General features: G+C 42.4%; 1 protein-coding gene across 1 annotated transcript in view; it reads left to right on the top strand.

Annotated features, from left to right (window-relative positions):
• The first annotated feature begins 2,077 nt into the window (after window positions 1-2,077).
• LOC120542460 (lipid droplet assembly factor 1-like) overlaps window positions 2,078-17,329 on the top strand; it is a 59,295-nt gene continuing 44,043 nt past the window's right edge. Inside the window, exon 1 of the mRNA XM_039774956.1 lies at window positions 2,078-2,321. Coding sequence (XP_039630890.1) covers window positions 2,298-2,321 — 24 coding nt within the window. The 5' untranslated portion in view covers window positions 2,078-2,297. The remainder of the gene's footprint in view (window positions 2,322-17,329) is intronic.

Genomic DNA, 17,329 nt, shown 5'->3' with positions numbered 1-17,329 from the left:
GAGGTCATCAGGGGGCACCTACCCTGAATGTAAATCCCAATGTCCCAGTGCAGTAATGGGAACACTGTGTTGTAAAAATGATGGTGTTCTTCAGATGAGACATAACATCGAGGTCCTGACTCTCTGTGGTCCTTAAGCATCCTTGATAAAGAACAATGTCCTAGATAAACTGCCCACCACAGCCTACTCATTCTGGCCCCCTAATCATCCCCTGTTTCTAATTGCCTCTCTCTCTCTAACCCCTTCACCACCTAATGGCTGATGTGTGGTGAGTGCACTGGCACAAGAATGGCTGCCATCGCATCATCCAGGTGGATGCTACACATTGGAGGTGATTGAAGTGGATCGGAAAATTAGAATATTGTGAAAAGGTTCAATATTGAAGACACCTGGTGCCGCACTCTAATCAGCTAATTAACTCCAAACACCTGCAAAAGCTTTTAAATGGTCTCTCAGTCAAGTTCTGTAGGCTACACAATCATGAGGAAGACTGCTGACTTGACAGTTGTCCAAAAGACGACCATTGACACCTTGCACAAGGAGGGCAAGACACAAAAGGTCACTGCTAAAGAGGCTGGCTGTTCACAGAGCTCTGTGTCCAAGCACATTAATAGAGAGAGAGGCGAAGGGAAGGACAAGATGTGCTAGAACAAAGTGTACAAGCAATAGGGATAACCGCTTGTACCCTGGAGAGGATTGTGAAACAAAACTGTGGTGGAGATTCACAAAGAGTGGACTGCAGCTGGAGTCAGTGCTTCAAGAACCTCCACACACAGACGTATGCAAGACATGGGCTTCAGCTGTCACATTTCTTGTGTCAAGCCACTCTTAAACAAGAGACAGCGTCAGAAGCGTCTCGACTGGACTGCTGCTGTGTGGTCCAAAGTTATGTTCTCTGATGAAAGTCAATTTTGCATTTCCTTTGGAAATCAAGGTCCCAGAGTCTGGAGGAAGAGAGGAGAGGCACAGAATCCACGTTGCTTGAGGTCCAGTGTAAAGTTTCCTCAGTCAGTGATGGTTTGGGGTGCCATGTCATCTGCTGGTGTTGGTCCATTATGTTTTCTAAAGTCCAAGGTCAACGCAGCCGTCTACCAGGAAGTTTTAGAGCACTTCATGCTTCTTGCTGCTGACGAACTTTATGGAAATGCAGATTTCATTTTCCAACAGGACTTGGCACCTGCACAAAGTGCCAAAGCTACCAGTACCTGGTTTAAGGACCATGGCATGCCTGTTCTTGATTGGCCAGCAAACTCACCTGACCTTAACCCCATAGAAAATCTATGGGGTATTGTGAAGAGGAAGATGCGATACGCCAGACCCAACAATTCAGAAGAGCTGAAGGCCACTATCAGAGCAACATGGGCTCTCATAACACCTGAGCAGTGCCACAGACTGATCGACTCCATGCCACGCCGCATTGCTGCAGTAATCCAGGCCAACTAAATATCGAGTGCTGTACCTGCTCATACTGTTCATGTTCATACCTTTCAGTTGGCCAACATTTCAAACATTGGTCTTTTTGATATTCTAATTTTCCGAGATACTGAATTTGGGACTTTCATTAGTTGTCAGTTATAATCATCAAAATTAAAAGAAATAAACATTTGAAATACATCAGTCTGTGTGTAATGAATGAATCTAATATACAAGTTTCACTTTTTGAATGGAATTACTGAAATAAATCAACTTTGTCATGATATTCTAATTTTATGACCGTCACCTGTATACTTACAAAGTTACAACTATTTGAAATTGCACACGGACTTCATGGACACCCTGTGTGTAAATGAACCTTTCATGCCTTTCCCATCTGATTCTTCACGTCTTGCCCTGCACACCACAGGCACCTCTACTGATTTTCTCATTTCAGCTTCTTTCTAATCGCTGGTTTTCTCTAATGTTCTTTGGGTCGTAGGTTGAAAGCACAACTGAGAGTTAAATAAAAGTTTGCATTTCTTTCTGTCTCTGCTGCGCATCACAGGGTCGCATCGTATATGCCGACTGTGTCACCATGTCACACCCCGAGCAACAGGAACACGCCGGAGACTTAAAAGGAATTGTGTCCGCCTTCAAAACAGTTCAGACAGCCCAGTACGCGTCAACTTCGCCACTCCTCCAACTCTTAACAAAAGGAGACGCGCAGAAACCTCGTCAAACTCCGAAGCTGGGAACGCGGAAACTGCAGCGGGACAAACAACCGGAGTGTGAACGCGGGCGACAGCGACTGATGAAGTGAGCGAGCGGCGGCGGCAATCTAAGGGACGGGAAGCGCGCGACCGTAGGAGTCGAGAGTGCGCATGTCGATGCGCGCGCCGGCAGAGGTAAGAAGCGACTGGTGACCGCCGTGAGGGGGGTGATGGATGTTGCACTCTTTCACGGAATGACAAGCATCAGTGGCGATAAAAAAAGGGAGTGCCATCTTTAGGCCTCTTTAATCGAGCATGGGCAAGCGTGTGCCTGCCGCGGTGCCCTTAGACTGAAGGCCGAGCGCAGGAGGCGGAGTGCATCTTCGCTTTCCCGCAGGCCGCACTTCATGACTTTCTGTTCGGCTGGGCGCTACACCAACGGGCGGCGTTCACGAACGTCACTGTCGCATTTGAATTTCTTTTAAAAGAAATACGCATGTTCATTTTTCAAGGTGACTGGTAAATGGTAAATTTGCCCAAGTGCAAGTGTTTGTGTGTATTCATCTTGCAGTAAGTTGGCACCCTGATGCTTACTGGAATACGCTCCAGTTCCCGTAAAGATGGATGGATGTGCGTGCGTATATAGATAGGTAGGTAGATATAATTACGTTAATACTACTATAGCACAACTATGCAAACTCCTCCATTGTTTGTGGTCATGGGAAACACGACAAAAAGAACAAATGTTCTGCCAAACAACACAACATCCTCATTTCACGGTGTCCCCGTCGCACCAGCTATTCTGTGTAGTGCACCTGCTGACTTTGTGGGCGCCCCCATGGGTTCCTTTTCCTGCACGTGAATCATCAGGGCGCCTTGCCATCACATTCTGTCCCCGGGAATGTCAGCTGTCACAATGCTCCCGTTTAAATAACCCTGGCCATGAAAGCTGTGGAACAGACAGGCAACTCTTTCCCTTTATTTGAATTGACTTTTCTTGAGACACTGACCGCTCAGTTGATTCTTTTTTTCTTAAACGGCACCTAAACATAAATTTGATGTGAGCCAACAGATGACCAATTCAATTGGGGCCTCAAACTCCAACCAACTTTACTTCATTCAGTTTCTTAATTTGAAGCCAATTTTCGTTGCTAATTAAACTCGTTAGTTACCATGGCAGGCATTTCCAAAACTTTTTTAAGAGCTCTGGCTGTCATGTTTTGTGAACCTGAGCAGATCAACATTACTGTGGCCTTCACCTTTCTTTATTTTCAGTTATTACGTGATGGACGCAGGTTGTTGTTTATGTGTTGGTACATTTTGTGTCTTAATATTGTTTGTTTGCTAATTAAGGAAAAAATAAATAATTCAAATAATTCAGGGGCCTGGGTCTTAAGATGTGCATCAATTAAAATTAAGGCAAATAGTTAATTAGCAACAAAAATCTGGTCACTAATTAAGAAAAGGGTTAGAATGAAAATCTGCAGCCACAGTAGCTCTCCAGGACTGGAGTTGGAGGCCCTGGTCTACAGTAATAGCCAAAGGTTTTGAGAATGACACAAAGTCTGCTGCTTCAGTATTTTATGATCTTTTTGTCAGATGTTTCTATGGTATACTGAAGTATAATTACAACCATTTCATAAGTTTCAAAGGCTTTTATTGACAATTACATTAAGTTTATGCAAAGAGTTAATATTTACAATGCTGGCCCTTCATTCTTTTTCAAGACCTGTACAATTTGCCCTGGCAGGCTGTCCATCAACTTCTAGGCCAAATCCTGACTGATGGCAACCCATTCTTGCACAATCAATGCTTGGAGTTTGTCATAATTGGTGGGTTTTTTTTTTTGGTTGTCCACCCACCTCTTGAGGATTGGCCACAAGTTCTCAATGGGATTAAGATGCACTCACACCTGCCTGCTGCCATTTCTGAGCAAGCTCTGCACTGGTGGTGCCCTGATCCCGAACCATGAATAAGGAATGGGACCAAAACATTCTCTGATAGCAACTTCTCCCAACCATCCAAGAACAGTTTTGTGACCAATAATGAAAAATCTAGCATGATTGAGCACCGGGCCAAAAGGGAAAAGTGAGAACTAAGTGGCTCGGGGAACAAAACATCGAAATTTAGGGTCCATAGCCAGGCAACTCCCCATTGAGAACTTGTGGTCAATCCTCAAGAGGCGGGAGGACAAACAAAAACCCACCAATTGATTATGCAAGGATGGGCTGCCATCAGTCAGGATTTGGCCTAGAAGTTGATGGACAGCATGCCAGGGCGATTTGCAAAGGGCCAACACTGCAAATATTAACTCTTTGCATAAGTTGAATATAATTGTCAATAAAAACCTTTGAAACTTCTGAAATGCTTGTAATTATACTTAAGTATACCATAGAAACATCTGACAAAAAGATCTAAAAATACTGAAGCAGCAAACTTCAGTAGACCAAAAAACCTTACTTGTGTCATTCTCAATACTTTTGGCCACAACTGTATTGACTTCTACAATAATAATAATAATAATTATACACCACTGTAGTAATGCAAAACACGAACAACAACATTTATTTCTATAGCACATTTTCATATAGATAATGTAGCTCAAAGTGCTTTACATGATGAAGAAATGAGAAATAAAAGACAAAGTAATAATCAGAATAAGACAACGCTAATTAACATAGAATAAGAGTATAAGGTCCGATGGCCAGGGAGGACAGAAAAAACAAAAAAAAAACTCCAAACGGCTGGAGAGAAAAAATTAAATCTGCAGGGGTTCTGAGGCCACGAGACCACCCAGTCTCCTCTGGGCATTCTAACATAAATGAAACAGTCCTCTTTATATTTAGGGTTCTCATGGAAGGACTTGATGATGATGGTCATGTAGACTTCTGGCTTTTAATCCATCAATGTAGGACATCACGGTGCTTTGATTAGGTGGTGGTGGCGCAGATCAGAGAGAGTAGGGCTTAGTACGGATTCTAGAGCCACCATGAATAGTTATTAAAATGAATTAAATATACAGCGTTATCAGGATTAAATTAAAATGAAGTTAAGAGGAAGCCATATTAAAGTAATGTGTTTTCAGCAGTGTTTTAAAGTGCTCCACCATATTAGCCTGGAAAATTCCCATTGGCAGGCTATTCCAGATTTTAGGTGCATAGCAGCAGAAGGCCGCCCGCCTCGCCACTTCTTTTAAGTTTTGCTCTTGGAATTCTAAGGAGACACTCATTTGAGGATCTAAGATTACGATTTGGAATATAGGGTGTCAGAGATTCCGATATATAAGATGGAGTGAGATTATTTAAGGCTTTGTAAACTATAAGCAGTATTTTAATGTCAATCCTGAATGACACAGGCAACCAGTGTAGTGACATTAAAACTGGAGAGATGTGCTCGGATTTTCTTTTCCATTTTAGGATTCTAGCAGCTGCATTCTGCACTCGTTGCAAACGATTTATGTCTTTTTTTCGGTGGTCCTGAGAGGAGTGCGTTACAGTAATCTAGATGACTGAAAACAAACTCGTGAACTCATTTCTCAACATCTTTCAGTGATATCAGAGGTCTAACTTTTGTTATGTTTCTTAAGTGGAAAAAATGCTGTCCTAGTAGTCTGATGAATATGTGATTTAAAATTCAGGTTACAATCAACAGTTACCCCTAAATTCTTTACCTCCGTCTTGACTTTTAATCTTAATGCATCAAGTTTATTTCTAACTAGCAAAATACCCACGCTTTGCAGCGGAGAAGAAGTGTGATAAAGAAGTTATGAAAAAGAAAAGGAAACATTTTAAAAATAACGTAACATTTGCTTTCTATTCCTTTGCATAAGCACAGTCCTTCACCAGCAATTATTTAATGTTAGCTCAGACCCGGCACTTAAAAGTTTCTGTCGCACTTTTGCTGAGTTTGTGGCAAACACTATTCTATCCCTGACCATCTCATCTTCGTTTGCAGAAGCACAGTCCTTCACCAGCAATTTTAACTTAGTTACAAAGTGATCAAAAGTCTCGTTTATACCCCGCGTCCTCTCACTAAACTTGTATCTCTCAAATATCGTATTTGTCTTAGGCATGACAAACGGCAGCGGCAGAGTGTCTATGAATTTAATTTAAAGTTAAGCTTTCCACCTTGCTTTCCTAGTTTAACTCCGTTACAAAGTGATCCAAAGTCTTGTTTATACCTCGTGTCTTCTCATTAAACTTGTATCTTGCGAATATCATATTCGTCGTAGGCATGACAAAGGGCAGCGGCAGCTTGTCTATAAACTTACTTTAAACTTACGGTTTACACTGTGCTTTGTTTCCGCAGTAGCTGCACTTATAAATATATGCTTGTATGCGTCACTCGCTTCATATTCTTTTGCTGCCTTCTCAATTGTGTAATGCGTTTTTTGTTCAGCGCTCTTTGGAGCTCATCCTTGTTCTCTACGTACTGCGTTCACAGTCAGTTCACGTGAGCCGCTCTCTTGTGTGATGTTGCGATGTCAACGGCTTTATTTAATGTTAGCTAAGACCCGGCCCTTAACACTAGAATTACCAGAGCCTACGAAAAAACTCGTAATTCCGTCCCACCTTAAACTGCTTCTTAAATCCCTTCACACCTCTCCGCCAGCGCCCTTTGTCTTCTAAATGTGCTGATAAAGAGAAGCCGGCTATTCCATCCCCCCACCAATTTAGAACGTGCACGAACTTCTCTCAGCTCATGCCTTGATTGAGTATCTGGGAGTGAAGTGGAGTTTTAGAGTGAAATAATAGATCGTTGTTTGGAACACACGCATTTCATGTCTGTTCCGTTTCTACAGTAATCTGTGTCAACACATTGTTAAAACAGAAACTTTTTTTATATTCTAGTAGTAGATGACAAAATGTAGGCATAAACTATATAATGTATGAAGCCTGAAGTCCAAATAGCAAAGAAACATTTTCACAAGAATAACACAATTGCACTTTTATTCAAACATATAACTGCAGAAGGAAAAAGCCGCCTTAACATGCGACATTGACACCAGTTTACTATAACTGACTCCGTGGTTCAATAGATACAGCCCCGCTTGGAATCAAGGGTCACGGGTTCGATCCTCGCCCTCCCTTTTGAGAAGTAAACTGTTCTTATTCTTACTGTTTTAGAATAAAAACATACATTTGATTTCAGTCTGTAACAGCCGGTGCAATTTATGATCTTTGTAAAGGTTAGCTTTTTTTTTTATTCACTTTTCACTCTCTCAGTCGCGTTCAGAATCAATCCATACAACCCCATCTGACACGGCTGTTTTCACTAAAGACGCGCTATAGCTCTGCAGTGTACCACGATGCATACTAACGCCCCCCGGTTCTGACACACAAACGCTGGCGAAGCTGCCTTCTTCGTATCTCACCGTCACTTGCTTTTCTTTTTATTCAGTTTTATTGAGTGTTCCTGCCAGTCCCGCATGTTGCTGTATGCTTTTCTTTTGTACTCCAGGACATGCAGAGGAAAGAATGGTAAAGACCAGTAACCGGCGCTATATGCAATCATCAGACACTCCCCATCTGCCCGTGTCGTTCAAACACAGGAACATATATTGGTGTAAAAGTATAACAAAAGTGCACTTTTATTCAAGTGCACTTTTTCCATCGCCTTTTCCTGTAAGAAGCAGTGTACACAGATTACACACCTGAAAGAAAGAGACAATACATATGAACATATCCAGCATACAGCAACATGCGGGGACTGGCAGGAACACTCAATAAAACTGAATAAAAAGAAAATCAAGTGACGGTGAGATACGAAGAAGCAGCTTCGCCAGCGTCTGTGTGTCAGAACCGGTTGGGGTGGGGGGGCGTTAGTATGCATCGTGGTACAGCACAGAGCTATAGCGCGTCTGTATTCTGTTTCTTTTGTACTCCAGGGCACGCAGAGGAGAGAATAGTAAAGAGCAGTAAGTTCGGCGCTATATGCAATCATCAGACACTCCCATCTGCCCGTTGTTTTGTTATACTTTTCAATACTTTTATACTGCTCAAACGGGCATGCTCAAAAATACACGTAATGCCACGAAAAGTGCACGCAGACACTTCATTTCGCAAACAAAACAAGTGCACTTTTATTCAAAACTACCTGTATAACCGAAGAAAAAAGAAAGCAAGATACAGTAGGCGATTGATACGACATCTTGCATGGTGCAATGCTAAGAAGTGCAGATTTTCATTCCGTGCTATATAAAATCATCACATTCAAATATTAACAGTTCCCACACACCCAAGGACCGTCCTTCCTACATTTACGACCGTGTACTTGTTGCCGTGTACACACCTCTCTGTGCTATGGTTTCTATTACACTGAATGAGCACCTGACACTGTACTTTCTTCCCTGGGGAAGGTCCGCATCAGAGAATTTCCAGTTCCTGCATAAATTCACACCCGATCTGGCGCTGTTCGTTTTCAAATAATATTGCATTAGTGCGATTATATTTTCACATATATTGTCTTTCTTTCAGGTGTGTAATAGAAACCACAGCATAGAGAGAAGTGTGTACACTGCTTCTTACAGGAAAAGGCGATGGAAAAAGTGCACTTGAATAAAAGTGCACTTTTGTTATACTTTTACACCAATATATGTTCCTGTGTTTGAGCGACACGGGCAGATGGGGAGTGTCTGATGATTGCATATAGCGCCGAAGTTACTGGTCTTTACCATTCTTTCCTCTGCATGTCCTGGAGTACAAAAGAAAAAGCATACAGCAACATGCGGGACTGGCAGGAACACTCAATAAAACTGAATAAAAGAAAAGCAAGTGACGGTGAGATACGAAGAAGGCAGCTTCGCCAGCGTTTGTGTGTCAGAACCGATGGGCGTTAGTATGCATCGTGGTACACTGCAGAGCTATAGCGCGTCTTTAGTGAAAACAGCCGTGTCAGATGGGGTTGTATGGATTGATTCTGAACGCGACTGAGAGAGTGAAAAGTGAATAAAAAAAAAGCTAACCTTTACAAAGATCATACATTGCACCGGCTGTTACAGACTGAAATCAAATGTATGTTTTTATTCTAAAACAGTAAGACTAAGAACAGTTTACTTCTCAAAGGGAGGGCGCAGGATCGAACCCGTGACCCCTTGATTCCCAAGCGGGGGCTGTCTCTATTGAACCACGGAGTCAGTTATAGTAAACTGGTGTCAATGTCGCATGTTAAGGCGGCGTTTTCTTTCTGCAGTTATATGTTTGAATAAAAGTGCAATTGTGTTATTCTTGTGAAAATGTTTCTTTGCTATTTGGACTTCAGGCTTCATACATTATATAGTTTATGCCTACATTTTGTCATCTACTACTAGAATATAAAAAAAGTTTCTGTTTTAACAATGTGTTGACACAGATTACTGTAGAAACGGAACAGACATGAAATGCATGTGTTCCAAACAACGATCTATTATTTCACTCTAAAACTCCACTTCACTCCCAGATACTCAATCAAGGCATGAGCTGAGAGAAGTTCGTGCACGTTCTAAATTGGTGGGGGGATGGAATAGCCGGCTGCTCCCAGCTTCTCTTTATCAGCACATTTAGAGAACAAAGGACGCTGGCGGAGAGGTGTGAAGGGATTTAAGAAGCAGTTTAAGGTGGGACGGAATTACGAGTTTTTTCGTAGGCTCTGGTAATTCTAGTGTTAAAAGTTTCTCTCACACTTTCGTTGAGTTTGTGCCAAACACTAGACCATCTCATCTTCGTTTGCATAAGCACAGTCCTTCACCCGCGAATATTTACCTTATATGGGCAGGCACTCAATTACGTGGGAGGCACAGGCTATGGCCGTATATATGGTTGAAAGTAGGTTCCAGTTATGATTGTTAACGCGTAGAATTTCAAAATGAAACCTGCCAAACTTTTGTAAGTAAGCTGTAAGGAATGAGCCTGCCAAATTTCAGCCTTCTACCTACACGGGAAGTTGGAGAATTAGTGATGAGTGAGTCAGTCAGTCAGTCAGTCAGTGAGGGCTTTGCCTTTTATTAGTATAGATAATCTCACGAAGGTTATACAGTAGGTTCAATAGAGCTAATGAAATTTGGACAGCTGTATTGAGTCCAAGTGTTTGTAAGTTAGGTCAGTTTTATTAAAAATAATAAATAAGTGCTGTCTTCGGGTATTGACTAGTTTGCCTAAATGGTAGAACTGGCCTGAACAGGCCCTGGTCCTATTCAATGTTAAGAACAGCCAGTTAAGAGAGTCATGATAAGAGTTCAGCCAGTTCTACTTCTTCTCATTGCAGAAAAGCTTCTTTCAAGATGTTGCAGTCCCAATTAGGAGAGACTAATTGCACGAGTTTATAGTATATGAATATGGATATGTTTCACTGTCAAATTCACAGATACAGTTGAATACAGTTTTGGAAGTGGCTGCAAGGACTGCTGATCATTCAAGTTATTCTGATACAACACTAAACAGCCATATTGTATGATATGACTAGCTGTCCTCTGCAACTTCGCCCGTGTAGTAGTGAAACAGGACAAACATTAAAAATCAATAAAAAAAAAGTAATAATTTGTATTGAGAAGAATTTATATAGATAGCTTTCATATCCGAGGCCCTCTTGATCTTCTTATATAATACGCTACCATGGGTGTCCGTTTGTCTGTCCAGGATTTTAAATCACCTGTAGCTCGCAAACCGTCTGACCAATTGACTTGAAATTTGGTACACATACACTACGTGACCTCTACTGTCCTCTTTCGGGGTGATGATTTTTATTCCTCTTTTTATTTGGATTTTATTTTTCTGTAGAATCAACTCTCGGCAGCGGCCGTGCGGCGCATGCGTACAGGCACCGTTCTCGTCCCTACCACCTTCGCCATCACTTCCCCTATCTCTTCATATCTTAAATCATTCTTGAGGCAGATTGAAGACTTAAGTGAAAAATTAAGGGAAACATACTAAGAAATTGACACACAAACACTGACTTAATCAGTTTTAAAGTGAAAAGATGCCAACGAAAGAAGAGAAGAAGCGGGCCGCTAGGGTGGAGAAAAGAAGAGCTGCTCAGGAAGGAACAAGTGTATAAGCCTCTGAGTAAACGAATGCTAAACGTACAGAGACAGAGGATGAGAACTAGGAATGATTTAAGATGCGAAGAGGTGGGGGGGAAGTAAGTCGAAGGTGGTAGGGATGAGAACGGCGCTCGTACGCATGCGCTGCACGACCACCCTGCTGCTGAGAATTGATTGTACAGTTGTTTTGATTTGGGAAAATGGTTCAAGGGGTTGTTTAGAGTAAGTGGGCAAAAATCAGAGAGAAGAGGTCCGATACTTCAATAAAATTTACTTATTCAATTATAACATTTAAATACATATAATGCAGTATAATGCAGTAGCGATAGATTATAGAAACAAATATATGCTTACAGTAATATATTTAAAGAAACAAACTTATGCTTACAGTAATAAGAACAAACTTATGCTTACAGTAATAAAAACAAACTTTTGCTTATAGTATATCAAAAGAAACAAACTCATGCTTACAGTATTATCAAAAGACACAAACTTATGCTTACAATATATCAAAAGAAACAAAGCTATCATCCTAGACCAGTAGACTGAGGGAGCCCGCATGTCAGTCTCGTCAGAGGATCAACTCGTTCCTGGTCCCAAATACCAAACAGGTGTGCACATTCCCCACGGTTGAGCTTCCAAAGAAACTGAGGGCGGAACCTTCCCTTATATACTAATTAGGTGTCCTTGCCCAAAAGCGGCCTACGTGGAAGCAGTGTATGCAGAAGTGATCAGTTTCCGCACACACCCCTTCCCACGAGACACGGTATTGTTTTTCTTCTACTTGGCCCTGACTAAAGCAGTGCCTAGCACTAGAAGACACAGTAATATGCTTACATGTGAAAAAAGCCTCTCGAAGTGAAAAACAACTCCTAACACAGCCTTGGCTGTATCTTTAGAACATTCCCGGCTGTTTTTCCCAAAACATTAGTCTTTGCAGCTGGCTTTGCGCTGGAGCAACCAACGCCCATCTGCTCTCCTGATTCTCTTCCTCTCTTTATTTTCCTTCCATTACAACAATAAAATTAAATAAAAATAAAACGAGGAATAAGCTTGGAGGTCAATCGTCACCCCAAAAGTGGATAGTAGACGTCACATAGTATATGTGTACCAAATTTCAGGTCAATAAGTCAAACGGTTTGCGAGCGACAGGTGATTTAAAATCCTGGACAGACAAATGGACAGCCACGGTAGGGTATTATATAAGAAGATATATATGTAGAGAGAGAGAGAGGGAGGACAGATACGTTATAAGACGACATTATAAAACAAATGTATCATTATCACAGTATTGCATATGTATAACTATGTCTTATTGAGATTTGTTGCATTTAGGGGCACTGCCAAAAAAGTCTGTCTATGGCTTCCACCATGAATCTGCTCTGGACTGGATGCCAGTCCATTGTATCCATCCACACCCTGGCCAATATTGTACTATTCTGCCTTTTTTTGCTGCCTTGGGTGTCAAAAGCAAGGGAAGCTAAATGTAGCTGACAGATCACGCTTCCTTATCACATCTTACTGCCTACTCGGACATCCTTTCATCCATCTATTTTACGGGGAAGCTGGAGCCCATGCCAGCAAATAAAATGGTGTAAGGCAGGAAAAATCCCTGAAGGCCTGCGCAAGGCACTAGTCTGGCACCAGGTGAAAACACACACAATGCCAGTCCACCTAACGGGGTACAGAAACGGGGAGAACATGCAAACTACACACGGGGAGGACCCGAGACGTAAACCTCGGCTTCTTGGTTGCTAGGCAGCAGCACAACCACAACCACAGCGCTAATGTGCCACCCCCTTCACGGACCGAAAAGGAAAAATGTGTAGAGACAGAATTAAAAATATAAAAATAGGAAGAAAATGTATGTTTGAAAAAACAATTACTGGTAAAAGCCATTTAAAAAATGGAATGTGTAAACAATGATTTCAAACTTTCTCTCTTTAAGTATGACAGTGTTGACAGATTATATGTGTTCTATTAGTCTGCTCAGGAGTCAAGTCCGAGATTAGTTCAGTTAGTTCACACGACCCGTTGTACAGTTCACATGAAATGTAGAGTCCTCTGAAATAACTGGTGTTTATATTAAAATACATGAAAACCCAAGTAAGGCATTTTTGTAACCGTCAGAAGGAATTTTAATAACGCTAATGGAGCAAGCCTGGCTGACGAGATGCAAACTAAATTAAAATGACAAACTGTGCAAGACTTTTAGGCAATAAACCAGACGCTATTCATATAGGACACATTAGTCACATATTGCGGTGATTTATTTATTTATTTTTTTTTGTAATTTAACTTGAGAAATGGAAGCTCTCATGGAAAAGAAAATGGCAAATGTTGCAAATTGACTTTTCGCTAATCCGACATTTCTGTTTGTATGGAGTTTTAAAACCTTCAAAGGTAAGGGTGCGAAGGCCGGAGTTAGTTTTGTTAATCTTGACTTGATTGTATGGAATGTTACTTGCTTTTAATAAAATCAATTTAAAAAAAAACTATTATAATGGAAAGGACAGCAAATATGAAAATCACAATTATAAAATGTTGCCAATCAGCAGAGTTTGATTGCATCTGTGGCTCTTCATATTTTTCTACCAGAAGGTGCATAAACATTGTGACGGACAGCCGGGTCCCATGCCCGGCCGGGACGCCGCTGCTGCATATGTCCCGGGGGAGCCACCACGGACAGTGCAATGCCTCCCTGGGGGCAGCCTCCCTGGCCGTGGGTCCTTCCTCAGTCTCCCCCGTGGCTCCATGGGACATGGAGTCCACCACAGCCCGGTTGGGAGATGGGGTGGCCGCTAGGGGGTGCTGTGGAGAGCCAGCCGCCACATTGGACGACTTACCAGCCCCACCCGGTGGTGCAATTAAGACCAGCTGGTCAGGCACCTGGAGCACTTCCGGGTGGGCTATAAAGCGGGCCAACCTCCCTTCATTCTTGGGCAGAATCGGGAGGAAGAGGACGAGGTTGCCTGGGAGGAGTGGTGGTGCCAGAAAGAGCTGTTGTGTGGGATTTAGATAGATAGATAGATAGATACTTTATTAATCCCAAGGGGAAATTCACATACTCCAGCAGCAGTATACTGATACAAAGAAACAATCTTAAATTAAATAGTAATAAAAATGAAAAAAATAAAAAAATTTATAGTGCTTTGGGACTGTGTATTGCCTGTGGGTCACAGGGAAGGCGTGCGCCAACGGGTGAAGAAAAAATAAAAGCCTGTGTGTTTTGTACACGTGCCTCTGCGTAGTCTGTGCCGGGTCGGGCGCTATATAGCACCTTTTACAACATATACATTATGACATTGGAAGATAATAGAATTATAAGGCCAAATTGGTATGGAATGGCCCATCCAGCATTTCCTTGTAAATTACACGTTAGTAATAATGGAGGAAATCACTCAACTCAAGATTTTACAATACACTACAACTTACTGTACAGTGCAATAATATCTACATTCACTTCTACAATATTCAGTATGCACACAAATAATTGTAGAGGAACATGAACAGGAAATTGAATCAGAAGAACTAGTTAAATGATATTTCATTTAAAAGTAAACACTGTGGCGGCCGGCCGCGATGTCTCCAGGCTGGGAGGACTGGGGTGAGCCAGCCTATCCAGTGCGTTACCTCCGCGGAGCGCTAGATGGCAGCCCCCTCTGGGTTGCAGCGGTGCTTAGGACTCCCGCAGGGCTTCATGGGAGTTGGAGTTTGGGGCAGACCTGTTGGGATCTGTGGGCGCTGCCAGGGGGTGCTGTAGCTGTTGTCTGAGCCCTACAGAGCAGCTCTTCCGTCACACCGGATGGGTCATCAAGCACCTGGCGCACTTCCGGGTGCGTTATAAAAGGAGCCAGCAGCCACTACTGGTCAGGAGGAGGACGACGACGATGACGAAGCTGGAGGGAGGGAGAGTGGAGGAGAATGAAAGAGAAAGGAAGGAAAAGTATTGTGCACTGTGTGTGTGCTGTGTTTTGGGACTATGTTGTGTACTCATGGGAATGGGGAAGACGTTCTCCATGCGGGAAGAAAAGAAAAGAAAAAAGCTTGTGCTTTTATACGTGTGCCATCTACTGTCGCAACACATTAGGTCAAATGAAATAAACAAGTTGCACAGACAGACTGGTGCAGGGGTGGCCTAATTCCTGCCTGCGTTGACCTTGACAGATCTGCTGTGCTGTGTGTTTGTGTTTTGGTTCATTTCTTTCTCTTCATCATCCAGCATATTGCTTTGTTATGGCAAACAAGCTGTCGGCTGCCTTCACTTCTATTTATACTTATAGCTGCGTGCATAATGAATATTCTAGAAGCTGATGTAGATTTTATTGCACAGTACAGTAAGTTGTAGTGTATTGTAAAGGTTTCTGCTGTGTCTCCTTCAGTATTTCCATCCTGCACAGTCTTCTTCTTCCTTCATTCATGAACAGCAGCATCTGCAGCACTAGATTCAATTAGAATAACAGCAAATTAACATCACATTCATACAAGTAAATATAATGGACTCGCCCCACTGCTCTTTTCTGAGGTGTTTATTTAGACTCTGCTTCGTCGTACCTTTTCAGTTTTCTGATTAGCAGTTCGTTTTTTTTTTTTTATTTCAATTCTTGTTTTATTTTCAAAAGGCAGAACATTACAACATCATGCTACTCAAACAAATTCACAGAAGTTTTAGAACACCTTAGTTTTCCCATTTTTTCTTGTATTGAGAAGTCGAGCGAATTGACCCCTTTTATTGGCTAACTAAAAAGATTACAATATGCAGGCCCCTTCTTCAGGCAGGATGTTTACAGGGGCCTGAGTTTCCTCGAAAGCTTGCCTACTGTAATCTTTCTAGTTAGCCAATAAAAGGTGTCATTTTGCTTGACGTCTCACTATATTCATAATGGCTGATACGGTACAACACCCTAGCACTCCAGTTTTTCTTCCAGTTTAATCAGCTGAAAGGCAGCGAATGACCTAAAATGGTGAAAAGGTAAGCAATAAACTGCGTCGGGTAAAGTTTTGGTTAGCAGAAACTGCAAAAAAAGAAATATCAGCGGCATTCGTAGTCTGATGTCGCATTTACAACTTCTAGGCTGTAACGGAGCCATGCAAGCAAGGATCTAATTATACTGTGTAAACATGACAAGAAATGTGATCTTGGTAATACTTCATTTTAATGTTAATTCATCCAAACTAAAATGAAAACTCCTTTAATTAAAGATTAAGCGAGTTTAAAAATGGATGAATAGAAGGAATTCTGAGTTGAAAAGCCAGTCATTTGCCACATACCCTTCATCTCGCTAAAGCTTTTTTTCCCTTTATAAATATGATCTGAGTGTCTTCAGTATACGCCTGGAAATGTGCCCAAACAATTCTGTCTAACAACCCACCCATTCCTTTTGGGCCCACTTTTTACAGTGAAGGGTGGTGGAAAGCTTTCTCCCATAATCACAACATACAAAGAGAACATAGAAACGTTTCCAATACTAAACCCTAGGTGTCGCCAAATTTAACCAATACGTACTATCATCAGACCTTTGCAAATATAAAAATTGGGAGTGGTCTCCCCTCCACGTTTTCGTATACTCCGATATGGGGATGATTATTTGAGGAGTAAACCAAAAGACAATGATTCTATTTTTATTCCATCCATCCATCCATTTTTCAACCTGCTGAATCCGAACACAGGGTCACGGGGGTCTGCTGGAGCCAATCCCAGCCAACACAGGGCACAAGGCAGGAACCAATCCTGGGCAGGGTGCCAACCCACCGCAGGACACACACAAACACACCCACACGCCAAGCACACACTAGGCCAATTTAGGATCGCCAATCCACCTAACCTGCATGTCTTTGGACTGAGGGAGGAAACCCACGCAGACACGGGGAGAACATGCAAACTCCACGCAGGAAATGAACCCGGGTCAGCGCTACCCACTGTGCCACCGTGCCACCAGTTCCCTTATCCATCCATCCATTTTCTAACCCGCTGAATCCGAATACAGGGTCACGGGGGTCTGCTGGAGCCAATCCCAGCCAGCACAGGGCACAAGGCAGGAACCAATCCTGGGCAGGGTGCCAACCCACCGCAGGACACACACAAACACACCCACACGCCAAGCACACACTAGGCCAATTTAGGATCGCCAATCCACCTAACCTGCATGTCTTTGGACTGTGGGAGGAAACCCACGCAGACACGGGG

Source organism: Polypterus senegalus, chromosome 13 (genome assembly GCF_016835505.1).
Source record: "Polypterus senegalus isolate Bchr_013 chromosome 13, ASM1683550v1, whole genome shotgun sequence".
Taxonomy (NCBI): Eukaryota; Metazoa; Chordata; class Cladistia; order Polypteriformes; family Polypteridae; genus Polypterus; species Polypterus senegalus.
The sequence above is the reverse complement of the archived record's forward strand: the minus strand, read 5'-3'. Positions and strand labels throughout refer to the sequence as shown.